At 39.3% G+C, this 12418-nt stretch overlaps 1 protein-coding gene across 2 annotated transcripts in view; it reads left to right on the forward strand.

Annotated features, from left to right (window-relative positions):
- Positions 1-12418, forward strand: part of GMDS (GDP-mannose 4,6-dehydratase) — a 657290-nt gene that overhangs the window by 549605 nt on the left and 95267 nt on the right. The window contains exon 9 of one of the 2 annotated variants that reach the window (XM_053601623.1): positions 324-420. The exons of the other annotated variant lie outside the window; for it this stretch is intronic. Coding sequence (XP_053457598.1) covers positions 324-420 — 97 coding nt within the window. The remainder of the gene's footprint in view (positions 1-323; positions 421-12418) is intronic. 2 annotated transcript variants of the gene reach the window in all.

A 12418-nucleotide genomic window follows, 5' to 3' on the forward strand; every position in this document is an offset into this window, starting at 1 on the left:
AGAAATGAAAAATCTTTGAAATTTCTGAAAATTGCCCAATTCCTTTTACTGGCTCATCTGTTCATTTCTGACGTCTCACTTCTGAATTCATCATTATTTTTTAAAAGGATGTGGGTCGTGAGCCCTACCCTTCAAAACATATCCAGAAAGGCTTTGAAAGTCACTGCTGCAGTAATAACAAAGTTAAGTGTCACCCTGGGTTGCCAGAGTTAATGAGCTTATTGGCTCCTGCAGAGAGAAGGTGGAGCCATCCTGAGCTGCTACAGTGTGGCCAAATGCTCCCAAACAATTAGGAGCTGATTAGATGTTTATCTTCTTTACAGATGGGAAGGAAAGAATGAGAATGAAGTGGGCAGATGTAAACAGACTGGCAAAATTCATGTGACTGTGGATCTCAAATACTACCGACCAACTGAAGTGGTAAGGACTCCCTCACAGCCCAGTGTGTGGCCACCATCAGGCGGCTGGCTGGGAAAACGTGTCACAGAATGCCTGCTGCAACCTTCAAACTTCTCTGTTCAGCACTCTGGCATCCTTCACCTGGCATTTCCTAAACCAGAACACAGTGAATTAGATTTGGGAGATTATTCTCACACTGATATTTATTGCTTTATAATGGAAAAGAATAGTAAAATGCAGCCAAGGAAATAGGTGATTTCAGAAATGGAGACTCGGAGGCAGATCTGATCATGCCTGTCTCTTGTTCTAATGCCTGGTCCCTGATAACTACATGATGTCTGACTTACAACACCTTCCTAGGTGTTGGGAGGGTCTAGGGTCAAGATTTCTAGGATCTGGGAGACCTGCCCACTCTCCAGCTTTTCCTGTGCATGTACATAGGTGCACACGTGCCCACCCCCATGCATGAGTGCACACTCACACACACCTAAGCCATAAAGCTCCCCTACAGTTTTTAAGACTTAGCTCAGCAGCCACCTTGTCCATCAAGACTTCCTTGGTCAATATGCCACTACCAGTGAGTTTTCTAGTCCTTCCTTATATCCATATTGTTAAGCTGTGCATGATTCTATTATAAAACCCATTACAATTTATTACAGTCATTCTGTGTCTTTCTCTCGTTACCAAACTGAGAATAGGGACCTTTTAAATATCTTAGACTATAACAATGTAGATGCTTAATAAATACTGAATGATTAGTAGATAGATGGATGAATTTCTAAGTATAGAAGTTCCTGTTTTTAAAAGTGACCTATAAGATTGTTGTAGTTGCCTCCTTGGTGTTATTACTTTAATGTGGTCCATCCTCACTATGGTGACAAAACTCAACAGATTAAACATACCTAAAAATTATAGAAAGCAGCACCTTTAAAGAGAAATATTTGAGCATGATTATAACTGTGAAAACAGAATCTGTTGGAACCTGTTTTCCCTGTGTTCTGAACCAAAATCCTATCTCTTGTACAGTCTTTCAGAAATTAGGAAACCCCCAGTGGAGAGCAAATAGGTCATCATTAACCAACCACCCTTTTAAATGTCTGGTTTCAAACAGAAGCAAAAACTGTATTTAGTGCACTCTGACAGGAGGAAATAAAAAGGAAAGGAAGTAACCAGTGCTTGGGAGAGGTAGGGCTGTGGGGCTGTGTATTGTCCTGGCCCAGGGCGTGGCCGGGACTCTGACACAGCCGACAATTGTTCCAGTGCTAATGGGGAGTGGGTGTGCCCAGGAGAGGATGTGCACTGGCCCTGGGGGAGGAAGATGCCAGCCACTCTGCTGCTGACACAGCACAGGCCAGGCAGGAGCCCCGGGCCGTGCTGCCATTTGTTTCCGTGCCCTAATGAGGTGCCACAGGGGCTTCATTTTTCTGGAATATTGCACAGATCACGTATATGAGCAAATGCATTTCTGTGCTCCCAAGCAAAAGTGGTCATCTTGGAGTGGAAAATTTACTAAGCCAACAGAAACCACATTTCTTCCAACAATTTAAATGTGTCTCTTTCCCTCTCCACCACCAAAATAGTTTCAAAAGCTAGGAAGTCATTAAGAATGGCATGTCTGTCATCCTTTCTTAGGCAAGGTGTGGGATTGATAAGGACACAGAACAAAAGAATTCACTGAACAGGAAAAGGACCCTCAGACTAACAAGACTGTTCATGAATCCATATTGACCCCCTTTCCTACTGCAACCGATACTACATCCCTCCCATTTCTTTTGTTCGTACAAATGCTATCATCGTACCTGTCCTGCAACACTGTTGACACTAGCATTGTTTGAATATAAGAGTGGTATCTAATTTCATACACCTGCTTTATTTTTTCACCAATCAGCCTGTCCCCCGAGATTCCCTTTACTGTCTGATTTTGGATCTTGAACTGTATTTCATCTTTCTAGGCCAATAGTCTGCGATAATTTTGTTCACTCTACTTCAACTTAAATATTCCACTGGGCCAGATTTTCTTGTATAGTGAGACTAAACTTTTAACCTCAGTCCTCAGAACAAGAAGTCTTCCTAAAACTTGGAGCAACTTGACAGTCCTATGTTGAGTTGCCTTAGGGGTGAGAATATCCCTCCAGTTGAAAGGTGACCAAAACTGGAGACTACATTTTAAATGAGCTTTTACTTAGGTGTGGGGTCTACCAGCCAGCAGCATCTGAAGAGTCATTTTGCACGAATCCCGAAGGGCACAAGCTCCTCTAAGGTTTGCCAGCATTGAGTGTAGGGTAGATGTGGACTTCTCCCACCTCTAACTGTGTCCTTCCCTTTTCCATGTCAGTCTGACCTGCATGTGCCAGAGAGTTCTTCTCATTCTTCCGGGGATTCCATAGAAGTATGTTCCCTTGATCAGCTTTGTTTTTCTGTCCCAGAGAATCTGCAGCACCTAGCCAAACACTAGATCTTTGAGAACAGGGACCTTTTAAAAAGACCTTGGACTCTAACAAGATACATGCTCGGTCATATGGTTCCAGGATGACTGATTGGGGAAAAAAAAATAACCAAAAAGAAACCTTGGGAAAATAAAAGTGATGAGGATACATCAGGTCTCAGAGTATCAATATTTTAAAGCAAGACTAAAGGAAAATAGTACTTGAGCTGTGTGCCAGTGAAGACTCCTGCCTTGGCTGTAGTTTTCCATACATGCATATAGTGATGCACAGATTTATTGCAGAGTACGTTCATTCCTGGAGAGGAAGTAGAATTATGCTTTAATGTGGGGGCGTGGGCCAGACTGCCCAAGTTTTCAACCTTTCTGTTACTAGCTGTGTGACCCTTGGCAAGTTACTTAACTTCTCAGTGCCTCTGTTTCCTCATTTTAAAAAATGGGGTTAATAATTCACTAAATATTTATCACTGTGCTATACTCAGAGAATACAATGATGAACAAGAAAGACACAGTCTTCACCCTCATAGAGACTGTAAATATAGAGGTGATACCAGTTGCAGGAATTCAGTACCTTTGGAGAAGTAGAGTGTCGTTAGTGAATTGTGCAGAGTAACCCATCAAAAGTAAGTAACAAGGGGTAATTGGGGCCTCTAGCAAATGTTAATATGTAATTTAATTTTTCATGTTTGTTTTATCTTGGTTTTTATTCTTTTGGATCGTCTTTCTGAAGGTTCAGTAACTATTCACTGGTATGGAAATAAGATGTAAATAGGAGAAAATTGATATTGACCTTAATGTAAAATAACCACAAAGATGTCATTTCATCTGAGAATTTTTAACTTGGAAAATTCACAAAGGAAGGATTAATGAAGTATTCATCATTATGTGCCAAATGTTTACATAAAATGGCCAAGCCACTAAAAAAAGAACAAAGCAACCTTTTTTTTAACACAGAGTATTTTAGAAAATGATACAGGGACACAGTCACAGATCAAAATCGAGTATTTTTCATGAAAAATATTTTGGTTTAAACTCTAATAGCTGATACTTACTAAGTTTTTTTTCTTTCTATACTATCTGTCTTTAACATTCATTTTTCTTCTCATTGTATTTCTAATAACCTTAGTTGTGATTAGTTTTTGTTTTATTTACTTAGATATATTTATTCCTAATCTTTATAGATATTGGAAGAAATCATGGGTTAAAATCTTGAACAAGACAGCAATAACTTCTAAGAAGCCCAACAAGCTAGTTAAAACAACACCTTTTACTGTTTCCCTTCAGTAGAAACATGTGGCCTGTTTCTAATCAAATTACCATATGCTTGTTGAGTGGTCTTCCTCACCCTCCGCAAACTTTTCCTAATATTTTTCTGTAAATGATGTTAAGTTAAATGGCCTATAACTGCTTGCTCTATCGCACAGCCCTGTTTAGAATAAAGATATGTAACACTTTCCAGACCTCAGGAATCTGATCTGTCATCAGAGGACTTGTATAAATACTAGTTAGCGCTTCCTTCAGCCCTGTCTCTGTATATTTGGGGGTGAAAAGCCCTCAATGTGTTCACCAGGCTGGCCTTTTGTCCTCAAACTGTCCCCCTCTCTCTCATAGCTGTTCTCACCACCTTCTCATACTTCCCCTCCCAAAGCAGGAAATTAGATCCCCTGCTCTACCCTGCATCTGTGCTGTCTGCTCTGTTAGAAGCCAGTCCATCCCTCCTGGTCTGATCCTTCTGACCTCCATGGCTCTAATCCTCCCTCCACTCCTCTTCTTCTTTGCTCCTTCTCTAACTGGTGGGGGCTGAGACCAGAGCATACAGGTGCTCCAGGACCTGTAGAAAGAGGGACTACTTGTTCTGAAGGTTCCTTGCGATGTTAATATCCTCTCATCCTCTCCTCCCACAATGATCGGCCACAGTGGTGAGGAATGCTGTCACTAATGCCTGGTCATAATGCTTCCTCTTTTGTAATTACTCTCTGAACTTCTTACTACTTGTATTTTATAAATAGTTTATATCTCTGAATCACTGTTTATATAATTTTAAGCCTCCCTCTTAGTCTCCTCATACTAATCTTTGTATCCTTCCTTAATCACATTGGCCTTTCCTGCCCTTTTCCTTCCTTGGACTTAACCAAGAGAGCTTTAAGTTTCAATCTCTCCAGTTGATTCTTAAATATTCTACTGTATGTTTTCCATACTTCATTAGATCCCATACAAAAACCCCAGGGGCGTATAACATTCCTCCTGAAGCCTGCAATCTTTCCTTGGTTGCTTTCCTCTCTGAAGAGCATTTCATATCTAATGAAATAGTAATTGTGTACTGATTATAATGCCCCCAACCTCTTTCTGTTTTTCCTTGAAGGCTCTTTTCTTATGATCAGGTCTGGATTAGAATGATGTCATCAAACACTCAAAAATCATTATAAATATACATAGCTATATACCTTCCCTTACTTAAACATATTTTTTGTACTTGTCCTTAAAACTCTCTGCTGTTCTTTTTTTTTTTTTTATTGTTGGGGATTCATTGAGGTTACAATAATCCAGGTTACGCTGATTGCAATTATTAGGTAAAGTCCTTCTTGCAATCATGTCTTCCCCCATAAAGTATGACACACACCAAGGCCCCACCCCCCTCCCTCCGTCCCTCTTTCTGCTTTTCCTCCCCTCCATAACCTTAATTGTCATTAATTGTCCTCATATCAAAATTGAGGACATAGGTTTCATGCTTCTCCATTCTTGTGATGCTTTACTAAGAATAATGTCTTCCACTTCCATCCAGGTTAATACAAAGGATATAAAGTCTCCATTTTTTTTAATAGCTGAATAGTATTCCATGGTATACATATACCACAGCTTATTAATCCATTCCTGCGTTGGTGGGCATTTAGGCTGTTTCCACATTTTGGCGATTGTAAATTGAGCTGCAATAAACAGTCTAGTACAAGTGTCCTTATGATAAAAGGATTTTTTTCCTTCTGGGTAGATGCCCAGTAATGGGATTGCAGGATCAAATGGAAGGTCTAGCTTGAGTGCTTTGAGGTTTCTCCATACTTCCTTCCAGAAAGGTTGTACTAGTTTGCAGTCCCACCAGCAGTATAAAAGTGTTCCCTTCTCTCCACATCCACGCCAGCATCTGCAGTTTTGAGATTTTGTGATGTGGGCCATTCTCACTGGGGTTAGATGATATCTCAGGGTTGTTTTGATTTGCATTTCTCTAATATATAGAGATGATGAACAATTTTTCATGTGTTTGTTAGCCATTCGTCTGTCATCTTTAGAGAAGGTTCTATTCATGTCTCTTGCCCATTGATATAAAGGATTGTTGGCTTTTTTCATGTGGATTAATTTGAGTTCTCTATAGATCCTAGTTATCAAGCTTTTGTCTGATTGAAAATATGCAAATGTCCTTTCCCATGGTGTAGGTTGTCTCTTTGCTTTGGTTATTGTCTCCTTAGCTGTACAGAAGCTTTTCAGTTTAATGAAGTCCCATTTGTTTATTTTTGTTGTTGTTGCAATTGCCATGGCAGTCTTCTTCATAAAGTCTTTTCCCAGGCCAATATCTTCTAGTGTTTTTCCTATGCTTTCTTAGAGGATTTTTATTGTTTCATGCCTTATATTTAAGTCCTTTATCATTTTGAATCAATTTTTGTGAGTGGGGAAAGGTGTGGGTCCAGTTTCAGTCTTTTACATGTAGACATCCAGTTCTCCCAACACCATTTATTGAATAGGGAGTCTTTCCCCCAAGGTATGTTCTTGTTTGGTTTATTGAAGATTAGGTGGTTGTAAGATGTTAGTTTCATTTCTTGGTTTTCAGTTCGATTCCAAGTGTCTATGTCTCTGTTTTTGTGCCAGTACCATGCTGTCTTGACCACTATGGCTTTGTAGTACAGACTAAAATCTGGTATACTGATGCCCCCAGCTTTATTTTTATTACTAAGAACTGCCTTAGCTATACGGGGTTTTTTCCAGTTCCATACAAAACGCAGAATCATATTCTCCAAATCTTGAAAGTACGATGTTGGTATTTTGATAGGAATGGCATTGAATAGGTAGATTGCTTTGGGAAGTACAGACATTTTAACAATATTGATTCTTCTCATCCATGAGCATGGTATGTTCTTCCATTTGTTAATATCCTCTGCTATTTCCTTTCTGAGGATTTCATAGTTTTCTTTATAGAGGTCCTTCACCTCCTTTGTTAGGTATATTCCTAGGTATTTCATTTTCTTTGAGACTATGGTGAAGGGAGTTGTGTCCTTAATTAGCTTCTCATCTTGACTGTTATTGGTGTACACAAAGGCTACTGACTTGTGGACATTGATTTTATATCCTGAAACATTACTGTATTTTTTGATGACTTCTAGGAGTCTTGTGGTTGAGTCTTTGGGGTTCTCTAAGTATAAGATCATGTCATCAGCGAAGAGGGAGAGTTTGACCTCTTCTGCTCCCATTTGGATTCCCTTTATTTCCTTGTCTTGCCTAATTGTTTTGGCTAGAACTTCCAGCACTACGTTGAATAGTAAAGGTGACAGAGGACAACCTTGTCTGGTTCCAGTTCTAAGAGGAAAAGCTTTCAGTTTTACTCCATTTAGTAAAATATTGGCTGTGGGTTTGTCATAGATAGCTTCAATCAGTTTTAGAAATGTGCCACCTATGCCTATACTCTTCAGTGTTCTAATTAGAAAAGGATGCTGGATTTTATCAAATGCTTTTTCTGCATCTATTGAGAGGATCATGTGATCTTTATTTTTGCCTCTGTTAATATGGTGGATAACGTGTATACACTTGCGTATGTTAAACCAGCCTTGCATCCCTGGGATGAAGCCTACTTGATCATGATGAATGACTTTTTTGATGATAAGCTGTAATCTATTGGCTAGGATTTTGTTGAGAATTTTTGCATCTATATTTATGAGTGAGATTGGTCTGAAATTCTCCTTTTTGTTTGGGTCTTTTCCTGGTTTTGGTATCAGGGTAATGTTTACTTCATAGAATGTGTTGGGGAAGATTCCTTCTTCCTCAATTTTTTGGAATAATTTCTGCAGTACAGGAATAAGCTCTTCCTTGAAGATTTGATAGAATTCTGGAGTGAAGCCATCTGGATCAGGGCATTTTTTGGTTGGAAGATTTTTTTATTGTTTCTTTGATCTCAGTGCTTGAAATTGGTCTGTTCAGGAGCTCTATTTCTTCCTGGCTAAGTGTAGGGAGAGGGTGTGATTCCAAATAATGATCCATTTCCTTCACATTGTCAAATTTCTGGGCATAGAGTTTCTGGTAGTATTCAGAGATGATCTCTTGTATCTCTGTGGGATCAGTTGTTATTTCCCCTTTATCATTTCTGATTGAGATTACTAGAGATTTTACTTTTCTATTTCTCGTTAGTCTGGCCAATGGTTTATCTATTTTATTCATTTTTTCAAAAAACCAACTCCTTGTTTGATTAATTTTCTGAATGATTCTTTTGTTTTCAATTTCATTGATCTCTGATTTGATTTTGGATATTTCTTTTCTTCTAATGAGTTTAGGCTTAGATTGTTCTTCTTTTTCCAAATCCATAAGATGGCTTGTGAGATTATTGATGCGCTCTCTTTCTGTTTTTCGAATGTAGGCATGTAAAGTGATGAATTTTCCTCTCAAAACTACTTTTGCAGTATCCCACAGGTTTTGGTAGCTTGTGTCTTCATTGTTGTTATGCTCAAGGAAGTTAATAATTTCCTGTTTTATTTCTTCCTGCACCCATCTGTTATTCAACAGAAGATTGTTTAATTTCCATGCCTTTGGGTGGGGTCGAGCGTTTTTGTTACAGTTGAGTCCCCCCTTTAGTGCTTTATGGTCTGAGAAGATACAAGGTAAAGTTTCAATTCTTTTGATTCTGTTGATATTTGTTTTGTGTCCCAGGATATGATCAATTTTGGAGAATGTTCCATGGGGTGATGAGAAGAATGTATATTCTTTATCTTTGGGGTGGAGTGTTCTATATGCGTCTATCAAGCACAGTTGTTCTAAGGTCTCATTTAAATCTCTTATATCTTTGTTTAATTTCTGTTTAGAGGATCTGTCTAGCTCTGTAAGAGGAGTGTTAAAGTCCCCTGTTATTATGGTATTATCAGATATCATATTGCTCAGACTGAATAAGGTCTGTTTCAAGAATCTGGGAGCATTTAAATTGGGTACATAAATATTTAGAATTGAAACATCTTCTTGTTGTATTTTTCCCTTGACCAATATAAAGTGACCATCTTTGTCTTTTTTGACTTTAGTTGCTTTAAATCCACATGTATCTGAAAATAAGATTGCAACTCCTCTTTTCTTCTGAGTTCCATTTGCCTGAAAAGTTGTCTTCCAACCCTTGACTCGGAGTTTTAATTTGTCTTTTGAAGCCAGATGTGTTTCTTGCAGACAGAAAATGGATGACTTTTGTTTTTCAATCCAGTGAGCCAATCTATGTCTCTTCAGTGGGGAATTCAAGCCATTAACATTTATTGAGATAATTGATAAGTGTGGTAGTATTCTATTCATTGTATTTTGTGAGAGTCCATTGCTTAGTTTTATCTTTTGCATCAGTGTGGAGGTTAGGTTCTGTCCTTTAATTTCTGAGTTCTTACTTTGCTGCAGATCCATTGTGATGGTCACTGTGTAGAACAGGTTGAAGTATTTCCTGTAGAGCTGATCTTGTTGTGGCAAATATCCTCAATGTTTGTGTATCCATAAATGATTTGATTTCTCCATCAATTTTAAAGCTTAGCTTAGCAGGGTACAGAATTCTGGGCTGGAAATTGTTCTGTTTAAGTAGATTAAAGGTAGATGACCATTGTCTTCTTGCTTGAAAAGTTTCATTAGAGAAGTCTGCAGTCAATCTGATGGATTTGCCCCTGTTGGTCAACTGGCGCTTACTCCTGGTAGCTTGCAGAATCTTTTTTTTTTTTTTTAATCTTTACTTTGGATAAATTCATTACAATGTGTCTTGGAGAAGCTCAGTTAGAGTTGAGGCGACCTGAGGTCCGATATCCCTCAGACAGCAGTGTGTCAGAATCTTTGGTGATATTTGGGAAAATTTCTTTTGTGATATTCTCTAGTATGGCTTCCATTCCTCTGGGGCATTCTTCTTCCCCTTCTGGAATTCCTATAACTCGTATGTTGGAACGCTTCATAAAGTCCCATAATTCTGACAGTGAACGTTCTGCTTTGTTCTCTTCTTTTCTGCCTCTTTTACTATCTGAGTTATCTCAAGAACTTTGTCTTCTACCTCTGAAATTCTTTCTTCTGCATGGTCTAACCTGTTGCTAATACTTTCCATTGCATCTTTAAGTTCCCTAATTGACTGTTTCATTTCCTTCAGCTCTGCTATATCCTTTTTATATTCTTCATATCGTTCATCTCTTATTTGATTCTGTTTTTGGATTTCCTTTTGGTTATTTTCCACTTTATTAGCAGTTTCCTTCATTGTTTCCATCATTTCTTTCATTGTTTTCAACATGTGTATTCTAAATTCCCTTTCTGTCATTCCTAACATTTCTTTATAGGTGGAATCCTCTGCAGTAGCTACCTCATGGTCCCTTGGCGGGGTTGTTCTGGACTGGTTCTTCATGTTGCCTGGAGTTTTCTGCTGATTCTTCCTCATGAGTGATTTCTTTGATCTGTTTCCTTGCCCTAATTTTCCTTTCACTTCCTCTTGCTCTTAAAGTTCTCATGCCTGTGGACTGAGGGTTAGATGAGTCCTTTTGGTACAGGACCAGAGGGGTGAGAAGGTTGAAGAGCAAGAAAGGGATGAAAGAAAGGAGGACCAAGTGAAAAGAAAAAAAAAAATAGAAAAAGGAGAGGGGGTGGGTAAAAGGAATATTGACAAAAAAGAAGAGAGAGACATAAAGAGGGAGACAGAGCAATATAGGTGTACAGTAGGGTACTTTGACACAACCTTAAAAAAACCCCACCTTCTGGGGGTGCCCAGTTGGGTGGTTCCCTTGAGGTCAGCAGCTCTTTGCTAACCTGATCAGACACAGTACCCCACCTCCACCAAGTAGAGAGGAAAGACAAAAATGCTATAAATCAAACCAAAACAAGCAAACAGAAAACTTTACAGGATATAATTGGGTGAAAAACCAAATAATAGCAGTAGAAACACTAGTAAAAATGAAGTTCTAGTTATTGAAAAAGGCAGTAATGGGAAATTATAATTAAACTAGAAAAATTGAGAAAGAAAAAGGATCTGTATGGAAAAGGTTGAAATTAAAAAACAAAACAACATCAACAACATCAAAATAAACAAAAAAAAGCGACCAAACCGAAAAAAAAAAAAAAAAAAAACACAACCAAAAACAAAGCAGTATGTATATGTTATTGAATATTGTCTAGGCAACACGTGGTCTTCTGGCGTATCAGATATTAATCACAGTTCTGATATGACTGGAGGCTGCTGATTTCTCAAACCCCAGCAGGTAGACACCCTAAATCTCTTTTCACCCCACTTAAAAGGCAGTTTGAACTTGTAAACTTACTGAGCAGAAGCTTTCCCAGGAACGTGCTTGTCGGTGGAATCACTGCTGAAGTGGCTATCCACTTACCCAGTGTGCCAAAACCGGTCTCACTCTGCCCTTGAGGGTTAGGGCTGCAAGGCGGCTCATACCCCACCCTTAGGGTACTTAGTCGCTAGGTTACCAGCTCCCACCCGATTTTAGCTCTGCGACTCTGAGGGCAGAGCTTGCCAGGGCAGATCACTCACAGTGGCTCCCTGTCACCCACAGCCAAACACTATTAGCTCCGTCTGGCTTAGCGGCCCAGACTGGGGCCCTAAACAACAGCCAAAGTTCTCCGCACTCCCGCTCAGGCTCTCCCCAAGGCAGTTCAACTGAGTGCCAAGTCCAAAGACACCAGAACAGTTCACAGGTAAGGCCTTTGCGGTTTGCAGTCTCACTGCTACTGAACTTACAGTTCCGGGCGGGTTTAGACCGATTGAACACACGCCACCACTTGCCAGTTTTCCTCTGTTTTAGTTCTCCTCTTGGGGTCCGGAAGTCTCTCGCTGACTCCCTGTATCTTCACAGGGGTGATGATAGGCAGATCCCACCAGCCAGAGGTGCCTGGAGTCCTATCTCCCCAGACTCACGGTGCCCAGATGCAAGGAAGCTGTTACTCGGCCGCCATCTTGCTCTCGACTCACTCTCTGGTATTCTTAATGTAGATGTTTTCATTTCTTACACCAACAGGGAATTCCTATAAAATCTATACTTCTTTTTCAAAAAGCTATCCAGATAATAACTGTCCTTTCTATAATCATAGTGTTTATTTCCTGACCTCTACAAAATAAGTTCCAAAGTTTTTTTATTATTTTAGGAATTTATTTTAGCATTGGCAGCTTGGAAGAACAATTAGTAGTTGAGCTCAGCTTGTACCTAAATTAGTGATAATGTAGCTCATCATTCTATACCATAAGGATAGAATTACTTATGAGAGATCCATCCAGCCCAAGGTATTTAGGTATTCCATCTTTCATCTTTCATTCTTAGCCAATGAGATCTATATTCTGGAATTTAAAAATCCCTATTGCTGTTCGGTTTTTTAACAAATCAGCGGTGC

The sequence above is a fragment of the Nycticebus coucang genome, chromosome 9, assembly GCF_027406575.1.
Source record: "Nycticebus coucang isolate mNycCou1 chromosome 9, mNycCou1.pri, whole genome shotgun sequence".
Lineage (NCBI taxonomy): Eukaryota > Metazoa > Chordata > Mammalia > Primates > Lorisidae > Nycticebus > Nycticebus coucang.